General features: G+C 50.6%; 1 protein-coding gene across 16 annotated transcripts in view; it reads left to right on the forward strand.

Annotated features, from left to right (window-relative positions):
* The window catches only part of MAGI1 (membrane associated guanylate kinase, WW and PDZ domain containing 1), a 559,916-nt gene that overhangs the window by 506,504 nt on the left and 36,690 nt on the right, over nt 1–16,722 (forward strand). For all 16 annotated transcript variants that reach the window (XM_059663036.1, XM_059663038.1, XM_059663040.1 and 13 more), the window contains one exon: nt 9,466–9,497. In XM_059663036.1, the coding sequence (XP_059519019.1) occupies nt 9,466–9,497 (32 nt within the window). The remainder of the gene's footprint in view (nt 1–9,465; nt 9,498–16,722) is intronic.

The following is a 16,722-nucleotide window of genomic DNA, read 5'->3' on the forward strand; positions in this document are numbered from 1 at the left end:
TCACTGGAGCACTATCGACCCGCTGGGAACATACCCGTCTGTGGGTCTCAGAGCTGTGGGGTTGGGTTCTTTGTGAGCCTTAGTTACCTCTGGGCGTGAGCCAGGGCTGTGACGGGAGTTTAGAACACAAGGTGGCACAGCGGCACCTTCTCTCCGCGGAGGAAGTCGTGAGAGGAGCCGAGCTGGCGGCTCCCCAGTAAATCAAGGAGCAGCGAGGGTCAGGGGCTGTGAGTGGTCGCAGCAGCGGTTCACTTCATACGCTCAGCACATTCACACGTTTATTCAAAAGGTGCAACTGAACTGGGGACTAGAGGCTGGTCTAGGGCTGGGGACTAGCCCTGGAATAAGAGACCAGGTCCCTGAGATAGGCAATAAACAAGTAAATGATAACAATCACCAATATAGACAATAATTTTAGCGTGTCATCAGATGGATGGAAACTGAGAAACGGGGCTGTGTGAATAAAGAGTGACCAGCAGCGTCACTTCACACCTGCTGGTGCCTGTACCCCTGGACGGTTTCTCTGAAGAGACATTTGAGGAGAGCCCTGCGTGGGAGACACTACCCACTCACCCATCTGCAGGCGCAGTGTCCCGGGGAATGAAGGGCATTGGCCCGGAAGTGGAGGCTGCCAGCCCGGCTGGAGCACATGGGCAAGGAGGGAGGAGTGGGAAATGAGATTACAGAGGTGGGCAGGGTCAGATCACGGCGGCTTTGTGGGGCGGGAAAGAGTTTGCGGTTCAGCGAAACGGTGTTCCGAAGCCGCAGGGACATGTAACCGGGAGACCCTCTAATCTGATTTGTGCTGTAAAGGCTGCCTCTGGCCTCCATGTGGATAATGCACTGAGGGTGGAGAATAAGGCAGAGAGAACAGTTTCAGACTCTTGTGCTCACTTAGGAAAGCAAAGTCAGTGGCAATGGAGATGGACAGAGTGATGGATTCGGGGTACGTTTCTGAGACCTTGGCTGTGGGAGATTAAGAAGCTGGAGAAGGGCTTCTATTCCAGCTTTGGGGTCCTATAAGGATCAGCTTTGGGATGCTCGTTCTTGGTCCTGTGCCTCACTTGCATCTCTAAAAATAAGCAGGCTGGCTGAGAATCGGCCTAACAGGCAGTGATGCTGACGTAAAGGATCCTGAATGGTATTTTTTCTTAACCTAGAAACGTCTCAGCCTCAATTTCAGTGATGGGTTTTCCTTCGGGGCCAGTGCCCTTAACATAGGGGCTCACACGGCATCCTGTTTTACCAGCCCCAAACAGGAATACTTAGGGGAGTTTCTTTCAGTGACCTGTGTTGAGCTGTTGTTTGCCATTCACCTCCCCCACCCGCCCACAACCCAGGCAGCTGAAAGTTAAACTTTCATTTTAAAGGAACTGCCTTGGCGCCTCCAGGCTGCAGGTCATCCTTCCTCCCCCAGGGAGGCCTCAGTGAACTGCCGAGAAGAGGAATGGGTAGCAGGGCCAACCCTAAGCACTGGCACACGAAAAGCAACTCCCAGTGATTTAAAATACAGATGGTGGGAAGTCAAGCTGTCCGTCTGGCAGCTGGGAGTCTTTCTCAGAAGTGAAGCATTTCAAGGCGGAGGTGAGACCCTGCGCCTTAACAGCCTCGTCCTGAGTGATTTCTGCCCACACAGCGCTAGAGAGCTTTCCTGGAGCCGCTGCGAAGCCGGCCCGACTCCGCCCCGAAAAAGTAGATCTTGGGGCGAACATCCCCTGGAGAAGGGAGATTGGCCTCCTGTAGGTACATCTTGACGAATGAGTGGTCTTTTCAGGTTGACGGTTCTCTTCCTTCCCCTTCTGGAGAGAAGACGCCACAGCTCACTCCTGTCACTCCACCTTGTCCCTCCCCCGGCTTTTAAAACGATCCTGTTATCGCCGAGTGATAGAATACATTTACAAGCTAGATAAAGGCCTTACCCACTGCTGGAAGAACCTCCCACAGACTGGGGACCAGCCACCCTGCTAGTCCCAGGCTTTAAAGTCTTGCTTCATTGCCCCCAAATGAGATGCCCGTCTTGTTATATTGGAGCCTGTGTAGCCTTGAACAGTCGGTGATCCGGGGCTGCCGCTTGGAGTGACGTACCAGCGACATGAGAAGAACTTGCCTGACTATGCACAGAGTGCCATGCTCGCTGTAGAAAGGGAGCTCTCCCTAAATTCACATCACCATTATGGGTTCAATTACAGGTTGATGTCCATGTATTCTGTGAAGCTGTATGAAAAATTGGCTATGAGTACACTTGGCCTGTACAAACACTGTTTTAATTCCCTTTTAGAGGGTTATGATCCAAAGCAGATTAAGCCCCTTTGAAGGAGATTGTACAGTTCAGTGTTTAAAAGCCCAGGTCTGGCCAAAACCGGTTTGGCTCAGTGGATAGAGCGTCGGCCTGCGGACTGAAGGGTCCTGGGTTCAATTCCAGTCAAGGGCATGTACCTGGGTTGCAGGCACATCCCCAGTAGGAGATGTGCAGGAGGCAGCTGATCGATGTTTCTCTCTCATCAATGTTTCTGACTCTCTATCTCTCTCCCTTCCTCTCTGTAAAAAATCAATAAAATATATTTAAAAAAATAAAAGCCCAGGTCTGGCTTTAGACCAGGCCTCCTCTTAGCTGCTCACCTGACCAGGTGATCAGACCGTGCTATGTAACCATCCGTGCCTCAATGTTCTCGTCTGTAAAATGGGGATGATATTAATACTTAACTCAAACAGCAGTCGTGGAAGTATATGTGTGTGTCAAAGCTCCCAGCTCTAGCTAGTTATTTCTGTACTCAGCCCTCGCTTTTGAAGACCTTTTTAAAAAAAAAAAAAAAGAAAAGAAAAGAAAGTAAAGAAAAGAAATGATAGAGAAGCCAAGTTTTCAACCCCTCAAGGTTTACTTTACATGTTTTTGAGAGTCAACAACAATAGGACTGTCTGTGTTCTCTCAATGACACCTTTGCACTTTAGGCCATTAATCTCTCAGGAATTGCATGATGACAGTTCATCCATCTCGCAGAGGGTTCTGAGCAGCGCAAGTGTTAATGACTTCAGGTCTCTCCTCACCTGTGCCAGTTCAAGGCGTATGACTTTGAGGTGAAAGGCTCTGTAAACCATTAGCAATCACCAGCTTCGCCAGCCATTTATTTCTCTTCGGGACATATTTATGAGGCTATCGGTGCTGTGTAATTGAAGCAGACCTCTCCGTAGCTGTAAAGCTGCACAACTATATTCTTAATCTTCCTAACAAAATGCCAACTGACACAGCATTGGGAGCTACTTATTCCAGACATGTGAAGCCCGACCATCTCTCTGAATTATGACGGCCGTAATATATCAGAATGACCATTACGAGATCCCCAAGGGAAAGAATGTTTTCATCTTTTTGGAGACACTGGGTCTGATGCGTCTGCTCTTGGCAGCTGGTATCATATTTACATTGAAAAATTGTACCACAGGGTTGATGATGATATTTGGCCAGAGGAAGGAGAGAAAAAATAAAATATGTTTAAACTAGAACCATTTTTTCATTTGGTTTTATGAATTCAATTTTGTGATAGTGTTTATAAGGTCCTTCAGTGAAAATGAACTCGCGTTTAAACTTGGCCTTGAGCTTATGCTGGCACACTGATTTAGCTTTAATTAAAAAAAATAATAATAAAACAAACTGAAAAAGCATCATCACCATGATGCAATCAGGCATCAATCACTGCCCGTGGCTGCCGGCCCGGCCATGACTCAGTGCTGGCCCTCGCTCAGGGTCCAGCTCCTCCCTCTGCCCCTTCTTCACGCTGGATGAGCTTCCCTTCGCCCTGCTCTCAGGAGCAAAGTGCTCCCTTCTGTGGCACTTAACACCGACCACACTGAGTCATCACTTATGTCGCTTCTTTCTCCGTTAAAAGGATAGACTCTGAGCGTGTCCGGGCCAGGGCCATGTCCGCTCGCCTTTCTCTCCTCGGTGATGCTTCACCCGGCCTATGGCGGAGCTCAGCACATCTGTGCGGACGAATAGTCACAGGGATTCTGGTCTTCGCTCCCATGTGTCTCTAGCTCTGCCTCCTGCACAGCCTGTTCCCTGCCCCCCTTCATTTCCTCACTCGCTGCCCCCTGAAGTTACTGGCTGAGTTATTTGTGCTCTGTCCCCACAGAAGGTGAGCACTGTGAGAGCAGGCTCTCCTAGGTCTCGTTCATTGCTTTATTTCGTGCCAACTCCTGGCACACGGAAGGCACTTAGCACAGTGTGCTTAGAGAGGGAGTGAATTTTCCCCATTTCCCTTCTTGCCCTCGGTGGGAAAAAGTTAGGACCGATTGTACCTGCCTTTTCCAGGTTTCTGGACTGTCCTTAGCATTTGATGGTAAGGTCGGGGCAGCTTACATTTATTTCATGGTTTATCTATTATGTATGGAACAAACAAAACAGATAACTAGTTGGCAGAGGATGGTGCAGATGGCTTTCTTAGAGGGGTTACCGGTCATTAATATTAATTGGTTAGAGCCACTGGTTTGTAGTCAAGTAGCCATCAATTCTGCATTTCTGGGGAAATCATAGATCTTCTCACTCTATTTTTCCTGCACCCCCCTCCACAGCTCTATCTCATTGAATACTTAGTATTTTGCTCTGTCATCATACTACCCCTCCTTTCCAGTAAAAGCATTACCTAGAAGGTCATTCTGTTTTCCTGCAGTAGCATTTTCGCTGATGAATATTAGTGTTCTGGTGTGTTCTTTTTTAAAAATATGTTTTTATTGATTTTTAGAGAAAAAGGAAGGGAGAGGGATGGAGAGATAGAAATAGCCATGAGATGAGAGAAAATCATTGTCAGTCGTCTGCCTCCTGCATGCCCCCTCCTGGGGATCGAGCCCTCAACCCGGGCATGTGCCCTGACCAGGAATCAAACCATGACCTTCTGGTTCCTAGGTTGACTCTCAAACGCTGAGCCACACCGAGCTCTGGCATATTCATATAGATCTCCTTTTATTGATTTCAGAGAGGAAGGGGGAGAGAGAGAGAGAAAGAGAGAGACATCAATGATGAAAGACAATCATTGATCTGCCTCCTGCACACCCTCCACTGGGGCTCGTACATTCTTTAATACAATTTCTCCCCTCAGAAGTTTTTTAGATGTGCCCTTTAGATCTTTCCAAGAACGAGGGAGGAGAAGCAAACAATGAAACTTACCTTTCTGCTCTGTCCTTCTCACCTCGGTCCTTCCCACCTCCCTTCTACTTGCAGGTACAGTGCTTTACTCGTGCTGCCCTTACTGGAGGCACACACTTGGGTGGTGTGAATCTCCCCCTAGGAATTGGATCTAACGCCAGGGCGATGTGCTTGGACAGGGACGATTTAACCTGAGGGTCCTAGGACCCAACAGAATGGGTTTCCCAAGGCTGGTCAAGGCTTCAGAGACTGCTTGAAATTATATGCAAAATTGTGTGCCTCTGAGCAGCTTTTCCTGTTGTAGAAAATAATGAAACTGGTAATGAAGCCATCCTTGATGCCATGAGTCCAAGAACCAACTTGCTGTTTTGGTGTTTAACCTTCTAGCCTTTGTTTCCAAAATACATATATATTCTGTTATATTTTTACTTTTTTTAATATAAATTGTGTTACTGCCATTATAAAATTTCACCAAGAATAACATTTGCCATTTAGTTATATGAGCACATGTTCAATAGCAGAGTTTACGGCCTTGACATTTAAAAGGAACGAGATTCCTCCTCCTCATGTTAATTGGTCAGATCCCGTCGCTGGCAGAGAATTTGCCATTTGTTCCTCCAAAGGGATGCCTTTCTCATGGGGGGCTCCGTTCCCAGGCTTTCTCACTTCCGTGGCTCACACTTAGACTCACTGAGAACGCACACTTCCCAGTAAAAGTTTCCTGGGATCCCTTTGAAGCCGCATTTGCCACCTCCTAGGCTCTCAGAGCCGCGGGTGGTGCAGCCAGGGGCCCTTTCTTCCGCCTGCTCTCAGCATCCTCCCTCTCCCCGCCCAGAGGGAGCAGATGCGCCCATTAAGACCAGGGCTGTTCCTCCTCACGCCTCCTCTGGAATATGAGGTTTACACAACACAGCCTTCCCCCTGGGAACACGCGTGCGCGTCGGTCCTAAGGGAACCACCTCCCTGTGACGTGTGGGCTGTGCCGCTCCTGTCCCAGCCGCGACGGGGCGGCCTGTGGTCCGGTCCCTCCAGCCAGACCAGAGCCACGTCCTGAGATGCCTGGGTCTTGGAGGACTCTGCCGAACGGTAACCGATTTTGAGTGTTTGCCGCTAGGTCTCCCAGCTGCTTCAATCCATCTGAATAGTTTGGGCTAAAATAAATGGCAGCTTGCACCAGGAGCTTTGCTCCAGCATTCATTAGGTCTTAAGATTTAATGATATAAGGACCTAAAACAAATCGTTGTTGTTGTTGCTTTAAGGCTGTGGAGTGGAATCTCTTGGTTTTTGACTTTTTAAGTGCTGATCTGTGCTCCTGTAAAAGGTGTGGCTTTTTTAAATGAGGGTTTTCAACAACTAGCTAGCAAACAGGAACAAATGCCTCTTTAAATAAGTTTGTTTTGCAAAATACAGCTTGTGTCAATGGAGCTGGGCCATTGGACTGTTCCTGGACCGTTCCCTGGACTGACGGTTCCCTGGAGGTTCCCTGGTCCGTTCCCTGAACTGCCCCCTGGACTGACTGCCTCCTCAGGGAGACAGGCCCTCACCATCACCCCTTTAGGCTTCAGACTGGTTGGTTTCATGCAGTCAATGGAAGGGCCATTAATTAATGTGTCATTGTCTCAGCAAGATGTGAGCATGGTGTTCCTGATGAAGAACTCTAGATTAAGGCTACATTCTGCCTCACTAGTCCCGGAACCCTGCCCTTCCTTGTCCCACAGAAGTGTCCCTGCTGCCAGTGTGGTGGGGAGACCGTGGACCCTGTGCCTGTGCCTGTGTGTGAGTGCAGTCAGCACTGACCTGCTCCCCCCCGCCAGCTGCAGCCGGCTGTCCTCGCTCCCCGTTGTGTTTTGGAACCATCCATGGGGCTGCCCTCGGAGGTGGCGCGTGTCCTCTGACCTCGCTGACCGCTGTACAGTCAGCTGGCCCACGCTTCTCTGGAGCGTCCGCTGCTTCCAGGTTTCCTACGTCCCGGCCGCGAGCGCCCTGTGCAGCCCCTGACCGTGCGGGTTTCTCTGTGAGGGAGATGGAAGTCTCCTCTGTTTATGTGCAGATTTAGAGGCAGGACCTGTAGGGTAGCCGTCAACAGGAGCGATGGCAGGGTGAGGGTTGAGGCCATGTGCCCGGGCTCCTCTGACCCAACTGGAGATGTTTTATACATTTTTGGTAGAGTCATGGGGACCCGGGTAAGGCCAAGTCTAGTTAACTGTGGTGAAACCTACTCAGTCCAGTTAACTGAGAAGGTTAGCCTGAATTAGGGGAAATCTGAACTTTAACAACTAATGGTGGGTAATTCTGAAGTATACACAGTGGCCCACACTAATATAACGTGATAAAATTCATTAAGGGAATCATATTAATGAACAAATAAAAGCACCTAATGATTATTTTTAAGAATAATGACATATCTAAATTGCCCAACGTTATTCTCATCCATAGGTAAGATATTTCCCCTACAATATTTTTTCTGCTTTAACATGCTAGGCAAGTGATTTTGCCTCGTTAAAGTAAGATAAGCAGAACCACTTCCTTCCTGAATGGTGTCAAGTAGCAAAGGCAGAGGAAAGGGGAGGACATTTGAGGGCCACCCCTTACCAGGTACCAGGCTTTTAAACCTTTGGTCCAGTTAATGACCATGGCTATCTTGTGAGGTGAGTCTTAGCTCCATTTCATAGATTGAGAAACTGAGGCCTCCAGGGCTCCAAAGTGGCTCCCTGAAAGTTTCCTCTCTGATTCCCCCTGACTCTGAACAGTAGCACTCTTCATAATGTAGTTTCCTTAGATGTGGTCCTCAGACCCCTGCATCAGAATCTTCTGGAATATTTGTTCATATGCAGATTCCTGGGCCCCTGCCAGGCAGGGCCCGGGGATCTGGCATTTTTAACAAGTGGCCCGGTGCTCCTTAGCACCCTGGAGTCTGAGAGCCACTCTCCCCAACCGCGGTGACCCCATTTTGGTGATGTGATGAGCCCTGCCACAGAGCGCCTGGGGCCTGAGGACAGGGTCCTCTCAGCCCTGACTGCAGGGGACGTCCGGCGCTCCCAGGGGGGCCTCTCCTGCTCACCCCTTCCACGGCCCTGTGTCACCTGCACCGAGCCTAGCACGGCTCCTGGTTTGAAAGGTCACTTCCAAGGGAGTAGAAATCCTCACAGTATGTGGGGATCATTTTCTCTAAAATGCTGATATTTCCAAGGCAGAATCATCAGATCCAAGTGTGCCTTTGGTGTCTAATACAGATGGAATTTGCATTTTACATTCGACCCCTTGCTAAAACCAGGAAAAAATTTTTTAAAAAGAGAGAGGGCAGCTTGCAGAAATGATTACCTTGGAAACACTGTTAGATGCTTGCTTCACTCTTGCTTCCCAGCTCTCCTTTGCTGCGCTCCCCTGGGACACATTCCCATGCGCCCCCTACCCCCTCTGACTCTAGGGGTGAGGAGATGAAGGTGCCCTCCTCCCAGCTGTCTCACCCCCATGGAGAACAGGGCGGGGAAGAGCCAGCAGGCCCCTGACCGGCTTCGTTCCTCTGCCTTCCTCTCTCTCCATGATTCTCTCTCCCTCAGCTCTGTGAACCTTCTCTCATTCCCCAGCGACATGCCTGCCTAAGGGACTAGTCCCCACTGAGTCCCTCCGGCAGGCTGAATAGGAGTTTGCTGGGATGACTGACACACGGAGGGGTGTGTCCACGATCCGTAGGGGGTCCGACCAACTTGCATTTGTGTTCTGTGCTGGCACAGAGCATCCGTCTTTGTTTTGGTGTTGTGCTCATCAAATAAAGAAGGCATTCCTCTCCTGGCAGACAGAGACAAAACAGAAAGAAAGAAAGGAAAGACGACCTCCCCCCCCCCCAAAAAAAAAAAGAAAAGAAAAGAATTAAATTTTAACCATATACTCCACTGAAATTCAATATATACCCTATCCTCTGTCCTGATTGGTCCGCTTCAATTGACAAGTGGATCGGGTAGGAAGGAAATATCCTGGACTTAATTGTAAGTTAAGTCTGTCTTAATCCAGAAGAGCATTTGAGATTCTGTCCAAGTGTTCAATTTCCCGGCTGCGGAGGTCTGTGAATTTCTTTTCCCAGCCTCCAGGCTGCTGCAGTACAAGTCAGCATAGCTAATGCAGATAGATCTCCTGCCCCGGCTTCCTCCTCCCTCTGCTTTGATTCGATATGAACAGCCTGGTACCTCCGAAGCTGGGGAGAAATCTGACATAACTCTGCAGATGGCTAGGTTGCCGTGAAGCGCCTGGGGATTGTTCTTTAAGGAAAAGGTAACGTTTATGTGCTAATGATTTCTTTCCCCCTCCCCTCCTTGTTGCATTTTTTCCAGGGCTGCCAGTTCCCAAGAAGAGCCCCAAGTCGGTAAGGACTTGCCAGTTACTTGGTGATTATTTGGGGGGGGCGGGGGGTGGGGGTGGGTGGTGGGAGGGGACGCTGTCTGGCTTGACTTCACTAAATGTGCTTTGGCGTGGATGGGGGACCGGAGCCCGGCTCCGCATCTGAAGTTTGGGGATCTGTTTGGTATAGAAGGTATGTGGGCTTGTCTTTAACTGCCTAGTGATTTGTGGGCTGGCTGCGGGAGCCAGGATAACGGGAGCAGGACTGGAATTTTCTCTATATGAATGCAGCCCGGCTCTCTCTCTGAAATGGATGACTTTTTCTTAGATGTTTTAACTGGAGACAAATGCTATTGTTTCGTTTGGGAGGAGAATTAAAAAAGCAGCTCCACCTGCTTCCCCGGTAGCCTGCTCTCAACTGGTGTTCCCAGCTGTTCACGTGGGCAGACTCTCCCCGGGCTTTCCTAGGCACTGAATGATGAGTGATTTACAGAATTAAAACGCCTGGGGCTTAAGGAGGAACCGCTCTGCCCTGTATGCACGCCCCTGCTCACATGGAAGGATGTTCCGGCCCCAGCACGGAGCACAGACATGTCCTCGCTGTGGAAGCGTCCTTTGTTGTTTTGCTGGCTTTAGCAGCGTTATGCTGCAGGTATGGGATTCTTTAAAAAAAAAAAAAAAAAAGTCAATGTGTTGCTGTCCTTTCTAGTCTGGTTCCCCTGAAGATGCATTACCTGGTTGACGCGTAGCTGATCGCCTGGAGGCTATAGTGTTTTGATTGGTGGTGTGAGCTTCTGCCCCTGGGGCGCTGACAGCAAATTAGAATGCTGTGTACAAAGTCCAGACCGCATGCCTGTGAAATTGATCTGAGAGGCTCCCCAATTCACTGCCATTGGGATGAAGAGGAGCCATTTCCATGTGGCTTAGGACATTTGGGGGAGGGGCATTTTACAGCTTCCTGTCGCCTGGGAAAGGAGAACCTTAAAACTTTGCAGCTCCTGGCGCTGCAGCTGGATTCCTCCCACCTGCCCCCAAGCCTGGCAGCAGGAGGCAGAAGTTCATTAAGGGGCTGAGAGAGGGGCTCCCTGCATTTCGAAGCCCCACTCCCAAGTTCTCCAAATACTGGTAGATGCTTCTGACGACCACCGAGGGATGATTGGTAATTGATGTGATTGCAATAATTGATGTGATTGCAATGGCTTTGTGTCGTGATGATGGGCACCTGTGACTTCAGGGCTGCTTCCCTTGTCAGTTTGTGTTAATGTCCAGGCACAAAAGTGCTGGTAGGCACCAAGATGCCAGAGCCTGTCTCTGTGAGTGTGTGTGTGTGTGTACATACCCGTGCATATGTGTCTCCTCATCCCTGGGTCATAGTCAGAAACCTGTGCAGCCTGCAGAAAAACAGAAGCAAATCTGGAAGATGTGTCACCTGAGCTTGAGTTAGCAGAGCCATCCTTTTCTCCCCCACCTGAGCCACGCTACACGATGGATCTTTTTACACACCCACCTGGAACGGAGTCTTAACAGGGAGCTTCCTTGGGGAGACGCATCGGTTTTGCACAGGCAGCAAGACCTCGGTGCGGCGTTCCTTTTTGTGCAAACTTCAGTGTGCAAGAGGCTCACTTGCGTCTCTTCTTCCCCAAGTGTTTTGGAATTCCCTGCTGCACTCAGGGCATCAAACAGCTCTAGAGCCTGCATTCACCGAGTCAGTGGAAAGACTTCCCTGTGACAGTTTATTTTTGCAGAAGCTGTGTCATTAGCAAGCAGCAAGCCAATTACTCAGGCTGCATTCCCAGGAAAAAAGCTCTTAACTGCTTTGCCCACAGTCTGCCGCCTCTTAATTACACAAGCCAGGAGACCCTGTGTGGCTGGTTAGAGAGGAACGAGCCCCAGCTTGGGGCTTGTCCTCCGACGCCTGTGCCCTGACAGGGATGTGGTTCTCACAGCGTGCTGGCTCTCCGGCAGCTGCTGTTCAGGATCGGGGGCCATCAGCCGAGGTCTGCTGCTGCCAGCGGCGCGGCGCGAACACCTGTGATCAGTGGGTGCTCTGCTCTGTACGGGCAGGCGGAAAGCTTTTCCCTTTCCCGGTTTGAATTTCAGTGCTGTCCTGCCAGAGACAGATGAGTGTGGGGTTTTCCTGGTGAGGTCGGAGGGAACCCCTGGGGTGCTGCGTGTCGCGGTTCAGAAAGCCGTTCCCCTGTGCAGGCAGGGCCGCTGAGGCAGCTGTGGCGTGAAAGGCAGGGCTGTGCTACACTTGGTTTTCCCATCAGCTCTGTGATGGCCTGTCTTAACCCAGCTGTCCTTTTTCTTAAAAGCTCCGGGCATGGCTGACTTGCTCATGTGACTGACAGCTTCTTTTTGCCCTCAGACCTTTTTTAAAAAACAATGTTTTCAGTAATTGAGTAGTTGGGTTTTTATTAGAACGGAGGGACTTACCTTTCTGGTCCTGATTCCCATTCTGGATGGTCTCAATAGCTCACTCTTAATAAGCAACGCCACCACTCATTTAAAGGCTAACTTCATGGTTCACCTGCTCACTGGAGACCATGGCAGTATCTTAACGAAATTCCATTGATTTAATCCTGGATTTAATCAGAGACTTCTCTGCCAAATGGCAGAAACGAAAGCAAGACCTGTTTGCCGTCAGGTGTCAGACCTCTCTGGGAAACAGGTTCAGGCCCAGCGTGATCGTCCTGGCTGGAAACGCATTCAACTGAGACTGTTGGTCTAGATCACACACAAGGGTTTTGTGTGGGAGAATTTAAAACTCTAAATATCATGCCAAATCCTGAATTTTAAGTTAATATCCAATTATGTTTTCTTACTTGTTCATTTCTCGCTGTGCTTCTGTTTCTCCCTTCCTTCATGGATCCATCTGCCCACTCATCATCTACCCACTTACCCATCGATACCTTTGCCTTTTCTTCGTTAGTCCATCCACCCCTTTGTTTGGGTGGAGCACCTCAGTGCCGGGGGGGGGGGGGGGGGGCGGCACTGGGAACACTGTGATAAGGGAGATGTCACGGCGCCTGTCTTTTGGAACTTACAAACACACACTTTATTGATTGCTACTTTCAAAAGACAGATGCATTGTCACAAATCACCAGAAATGTGTAATGTGCCTGTTCCAACACTGTTAGGCGGGTGTCTTCTATGTCAGACCAGTGCCGGGTACCCCAGGACTGCACCAGAAGACGTTCCTGCCTCGTGCAACCAGGAGAGACCCCAGCAGGCAGCTCTGCACCCTCCTCGGGGGCTTAACGCCTGAGGCACATACACTCTCAGAAGCTAACAAGCCAAACCAAGCACACGCTTGAGGATCCCATGCAGCTCTAAGGCATAATAATCTGTGAAGTAGCCGTTTAAAGCCCTGAAAACAGAGCCACGGTTGAGTTAGGTGCCGCGACTGCCCCGTGTTAGACTCCCGAGCTCCCTAGCAGCCTGAGCGACGTAGGAAACCACATGCCATGTTTCCTGTGTCAGCTCAAAGCCAGCAGCAGGGAGGCACAGTGGGCCCAGTTCCTGAAAACTCACGCGCGGTTTCCACAAGGGGGACACTGAGTCGTGGGCAACGGAGTCTCGTCTCCAAACGCCCAGGACGAAAGGCAGCAACACTGACGGTTTCTGTTCCGTTGTCTGCCGTTCCTTCCCCTGGACAGGACGCTGAGGACACGGCTGACCACTAGTCATTAGAGATGTGAGGGGGGATCTCAGAGAAGCTGCACAGTGAGGGACCCGGGCCGGACCATCCGGTTTTATGTGTCCGCCCTCTTCCTGAAACTCCCGGGGGTCACAGGACCCCGATACCGCTTGTCCTTCCACCAGAGCCCCAGCCGCTGCAAGGAGAGGAGTAGCTGGGAGGAGGATAGGGTGACTCAGATAAGCTCCTCGCCTCTCACTTCCCACAGCAACTCACACCCTCACCCCTGGGAGCCCTAGAAAATAGAGCCTGCTGTTGTATTGGATTGCTTCGACACGTGCACTGCGAACTAAAAGTTGTCTTCACATCCAGTCGTTAACTCCCTTTTCTTCTCCATTAACTCCTCGTGCCTGCCTTTTTGGAAGAAATCGTTTGCCTTAGACCCATAAATGGCCAAAGAAAGAGACCAAAAGGAGGAGCATCCTCCGCCGTGCCGGGTGCGAGTCGGTTCCCGCACGCGGTGACGGCTGCCCATGCCCAGCAGCACCTGGGGTTCTCTGTCCATGGAGGTCGCTGCAGCGGCCTCCAGTCTTGGCAGATACGTGAACTGTAAATAATTCTGCTTTAAAAAGGATCGATTTGTCATTTTTAAGCCACAGGAACTCTTTTCATCATTAAAGCTCCTAAGTGCTGTCTGTATTCATTTGCTCTTCCAAGCAAATATTTCCAGCTCACTTTATAAGTACCTTCATTTTGAAATGATTCTGCGAAAGACTGATGCGCTGGGTTTTTCCCCATCTCCGTCCATAAAATCCGTTGCATCTTCCCGCTCTCCCTGGCCTGTCGGTGTAAGGAAATCATTCATTCTAGGGAGGTGGGTACAGTTTTATTTTTAAAAGCCTTATGGCACCGGCTAGTGTGAGGCCAAGGTCTTCTATGAAGTTTTCAAAAGTAAGCCTGTTTTTTTTCTTCCTAGTCGGTTCTGATTTGATATTCAGAAATAAAAAAAAAAAAATCTTGATTCAAAAATATCAGCCCAGTGACAACAGCTGGCATTGGAAATATTCGTCTCAGTACTCCAACCCTTTCCAACCAGTCGCTCGAGGTGGGACCTGGTTGGGGGGGGGGGATGCCCACGTTTATGAGAGCTCTTCCTCCTCCTGCTCTGTCTCCGGTGCAGTCTGTGAGCAGTGCCCGTTGACTTGGCACCGAATGTCTTCTAAGTGCGCTGTCCCTCTGCTTGGGCACTAGCACTCCGCAGGCATAAACCTCCTCGGGCACCTCCCCGGACTCAGTTGTTTCCTGACTGGCTCTCTGCTTTCATCCCCTCCCCACTAACCTTTACACACACACACACGCGCACACACACACACACACACACACACACACACACACCATCCCCGCCCCAACCCCAGGAGCCAGACCACACTTGCTGGAAGCAAGTTGGCTTCTGATGTATCCGGCTTTTCCTTCATTAATATATCCCTCCTCCCCTGGACTAAGAATGAAACCCAAACTCTCTGACGTAGCCCAGAGGCCCTCATGTTAGCCTCCCAGGTCACCGAGACACTGCAGCCCCTTGCGCCACACTCGCCTCCTCTCTGTTCTCTAACAGTTCAATCTCAGTGTTGCTTGAAGACTGAGCACATGCTGCTTCCATTAATGGGATGTTCTTCCAGGCCTCTCCTTACCCAGCTAAAGGGCGGTGTGGTCTGCTGGTACCAGCCTGTCATGGCTACTTTCATCTGCACAGACACACGCACCCAACCTAGATACGCCCGGATGTAAGTTCTGGAGCTCCGCTGCCACCCTCCTGACTCACACACCGCAGCCCGAGAGTCCACCGCACAGCAGGCGGTCAGGACATGTGACTCGTTTACTGGGGAGGCGAGAGGGGTGTTTGAATTTGAGAAACGGCTCAGACCACCTCCAGTGGACTTCATTGCCCCCCTGGACGGCAGCAGGGGCTCAGGAGGGCCTCGCGGGCCGCTCTGACCTGGGTGCTCCCTCCATCCGTGTTCTCCGTGTGCCTGGCTTGCGGTAACACACTTGAAGGTGTATCTTTAACTGCAGAAACCTGGCTTTGGGCCGGTTTTTCACCTAGAAAATGAGGTGAAGGACAATCACATTAGATGCAAATCTGCTCCTGGCCTTGTATTTAGTTGAGACCTGAATTTGTTCTCCTGCCCCAGGTCTTCCGGGAGGGCACGCAGACTGCGGGTGAGGCCCCCAGGTTGTTGGTAATCTGAGAGAGAAACGGCTTTCCTCCTGGACAGCGGTGGGCTCTTCCAGATAAAGGCAATGCCAGAGCTGATTAGATGCTCACAGAAAATGAAAGGCTTGTTTTGGGCTTTTTCACATATAGAGGCAAAGCCTCAGAAAGCTCAGAGTGCCAACATGTTAAATACAGGAGGCACCTTCCAGTGAAGTGCTTTTCCAAACTAAACTTGAGAAGAAACATAAGGTGAGGCTAAGGCTTACCGGGGGAGACCCCGCAAGCTCCCGTGTCAGCGTGCACGTAGCCCTTGGTGTGGGAGGGTGCCAGGCAGCGGCCCGGCCACCGCACAGTGTAAAGCACTTCCCAGGCGCTGCCTTCCTGGTATTTTCCAAATTGGGAACCACGTTTGGGTGGCATTTAAAAGGGCTGCAGAAGCGCAGTTTGGTTGAGAGGCAGTTTTGCAAACTTGTTCCATTTTTTGTTAAATTGGACCTACATGACACCTTCACTGGGGAGGTGAGACGGGTGTTTGAACTTGAAAAATGGCTCAGACCATCTCCAGGGGACTTCATTGCACCTCTGTTTATGGCCAGTCCGTGTCTTCAGCTAAATTGGGGAGGTCCGTTCCCCCATGCCAGAGGTCTGTTACACCGACAGCCATCGCAGGGTCTTGGAACCCCGTGGGCGACACGCCAGCTCTGCGCGTGTTGTGTGCGCACCTGTGGACGCTCGCGCACCCTCTGCAGGGCAGGGTCCGGGTTATGATACTCCTCAGTGGGGCAGCGTCGCAGGGGATGGTTTTCTCCAGGTCAGGAGGGGGAGCAGAGGTGAAATTTGGGTTCCAGAGCCCACAGAGTGACCCCCCGAAGGGGGAAGGGTGCCGTGTGCCTCGGGTGAGCCTGCGGAGCACTCGCTCGCCCCCCCCTCCCCCCTAGCAGTGTGGACCCGAAGGAAACTGAGCTTTGAGCCCCGGAGGCCTCCCTGTGGAACAGTGTAGTGTCAGGGGACAGACCCCACAATCTGACATTTGCTACTGATTCAAGGGACAGAGAGAGAGAGAGAGAGAGAGAGAGAGAGAAGGCATTTGAAGGGAGGAATGCAACTCTCAGGGTACACTGAGAGGCCCTTTATTGAATTATTTGCTTTTATATTTAAAAAATCTCTCCTTCCCCCGCTCCCAGAGGTGAACAAAAACAAAGTATCGCCCAAATGTAGAAAATAGAGTAACAGTCCCCACTGATTCTTTTTACCACGGTTACTCTCAGAATGAGAAGAGCTCTACATCTTGTCTGCTGATAAGAAGCCTGCGCTGTGCGCCCTAATACAAAGAAGGCAGCACAGGGAAGGAGGAAGAGGGGTGCACACCCCGTGGCTGTGCTGCCCGTGCTGGTG

Source organism: Myotis daubentonii, chromosome 14 (genome assembly GCF_963259705.1).
Source record: "Myotis daubentonii chromosome 14, mMyoDau2.1, whole genome shotgun sequence".
Classification (NCBI taxonomy): domain Eukaryota; kingdom Metazoa; phylum Chordata; class Mammalia; order Chiroptera; family Vespertilionidae; genus Myotis; species Myotis daubentonii.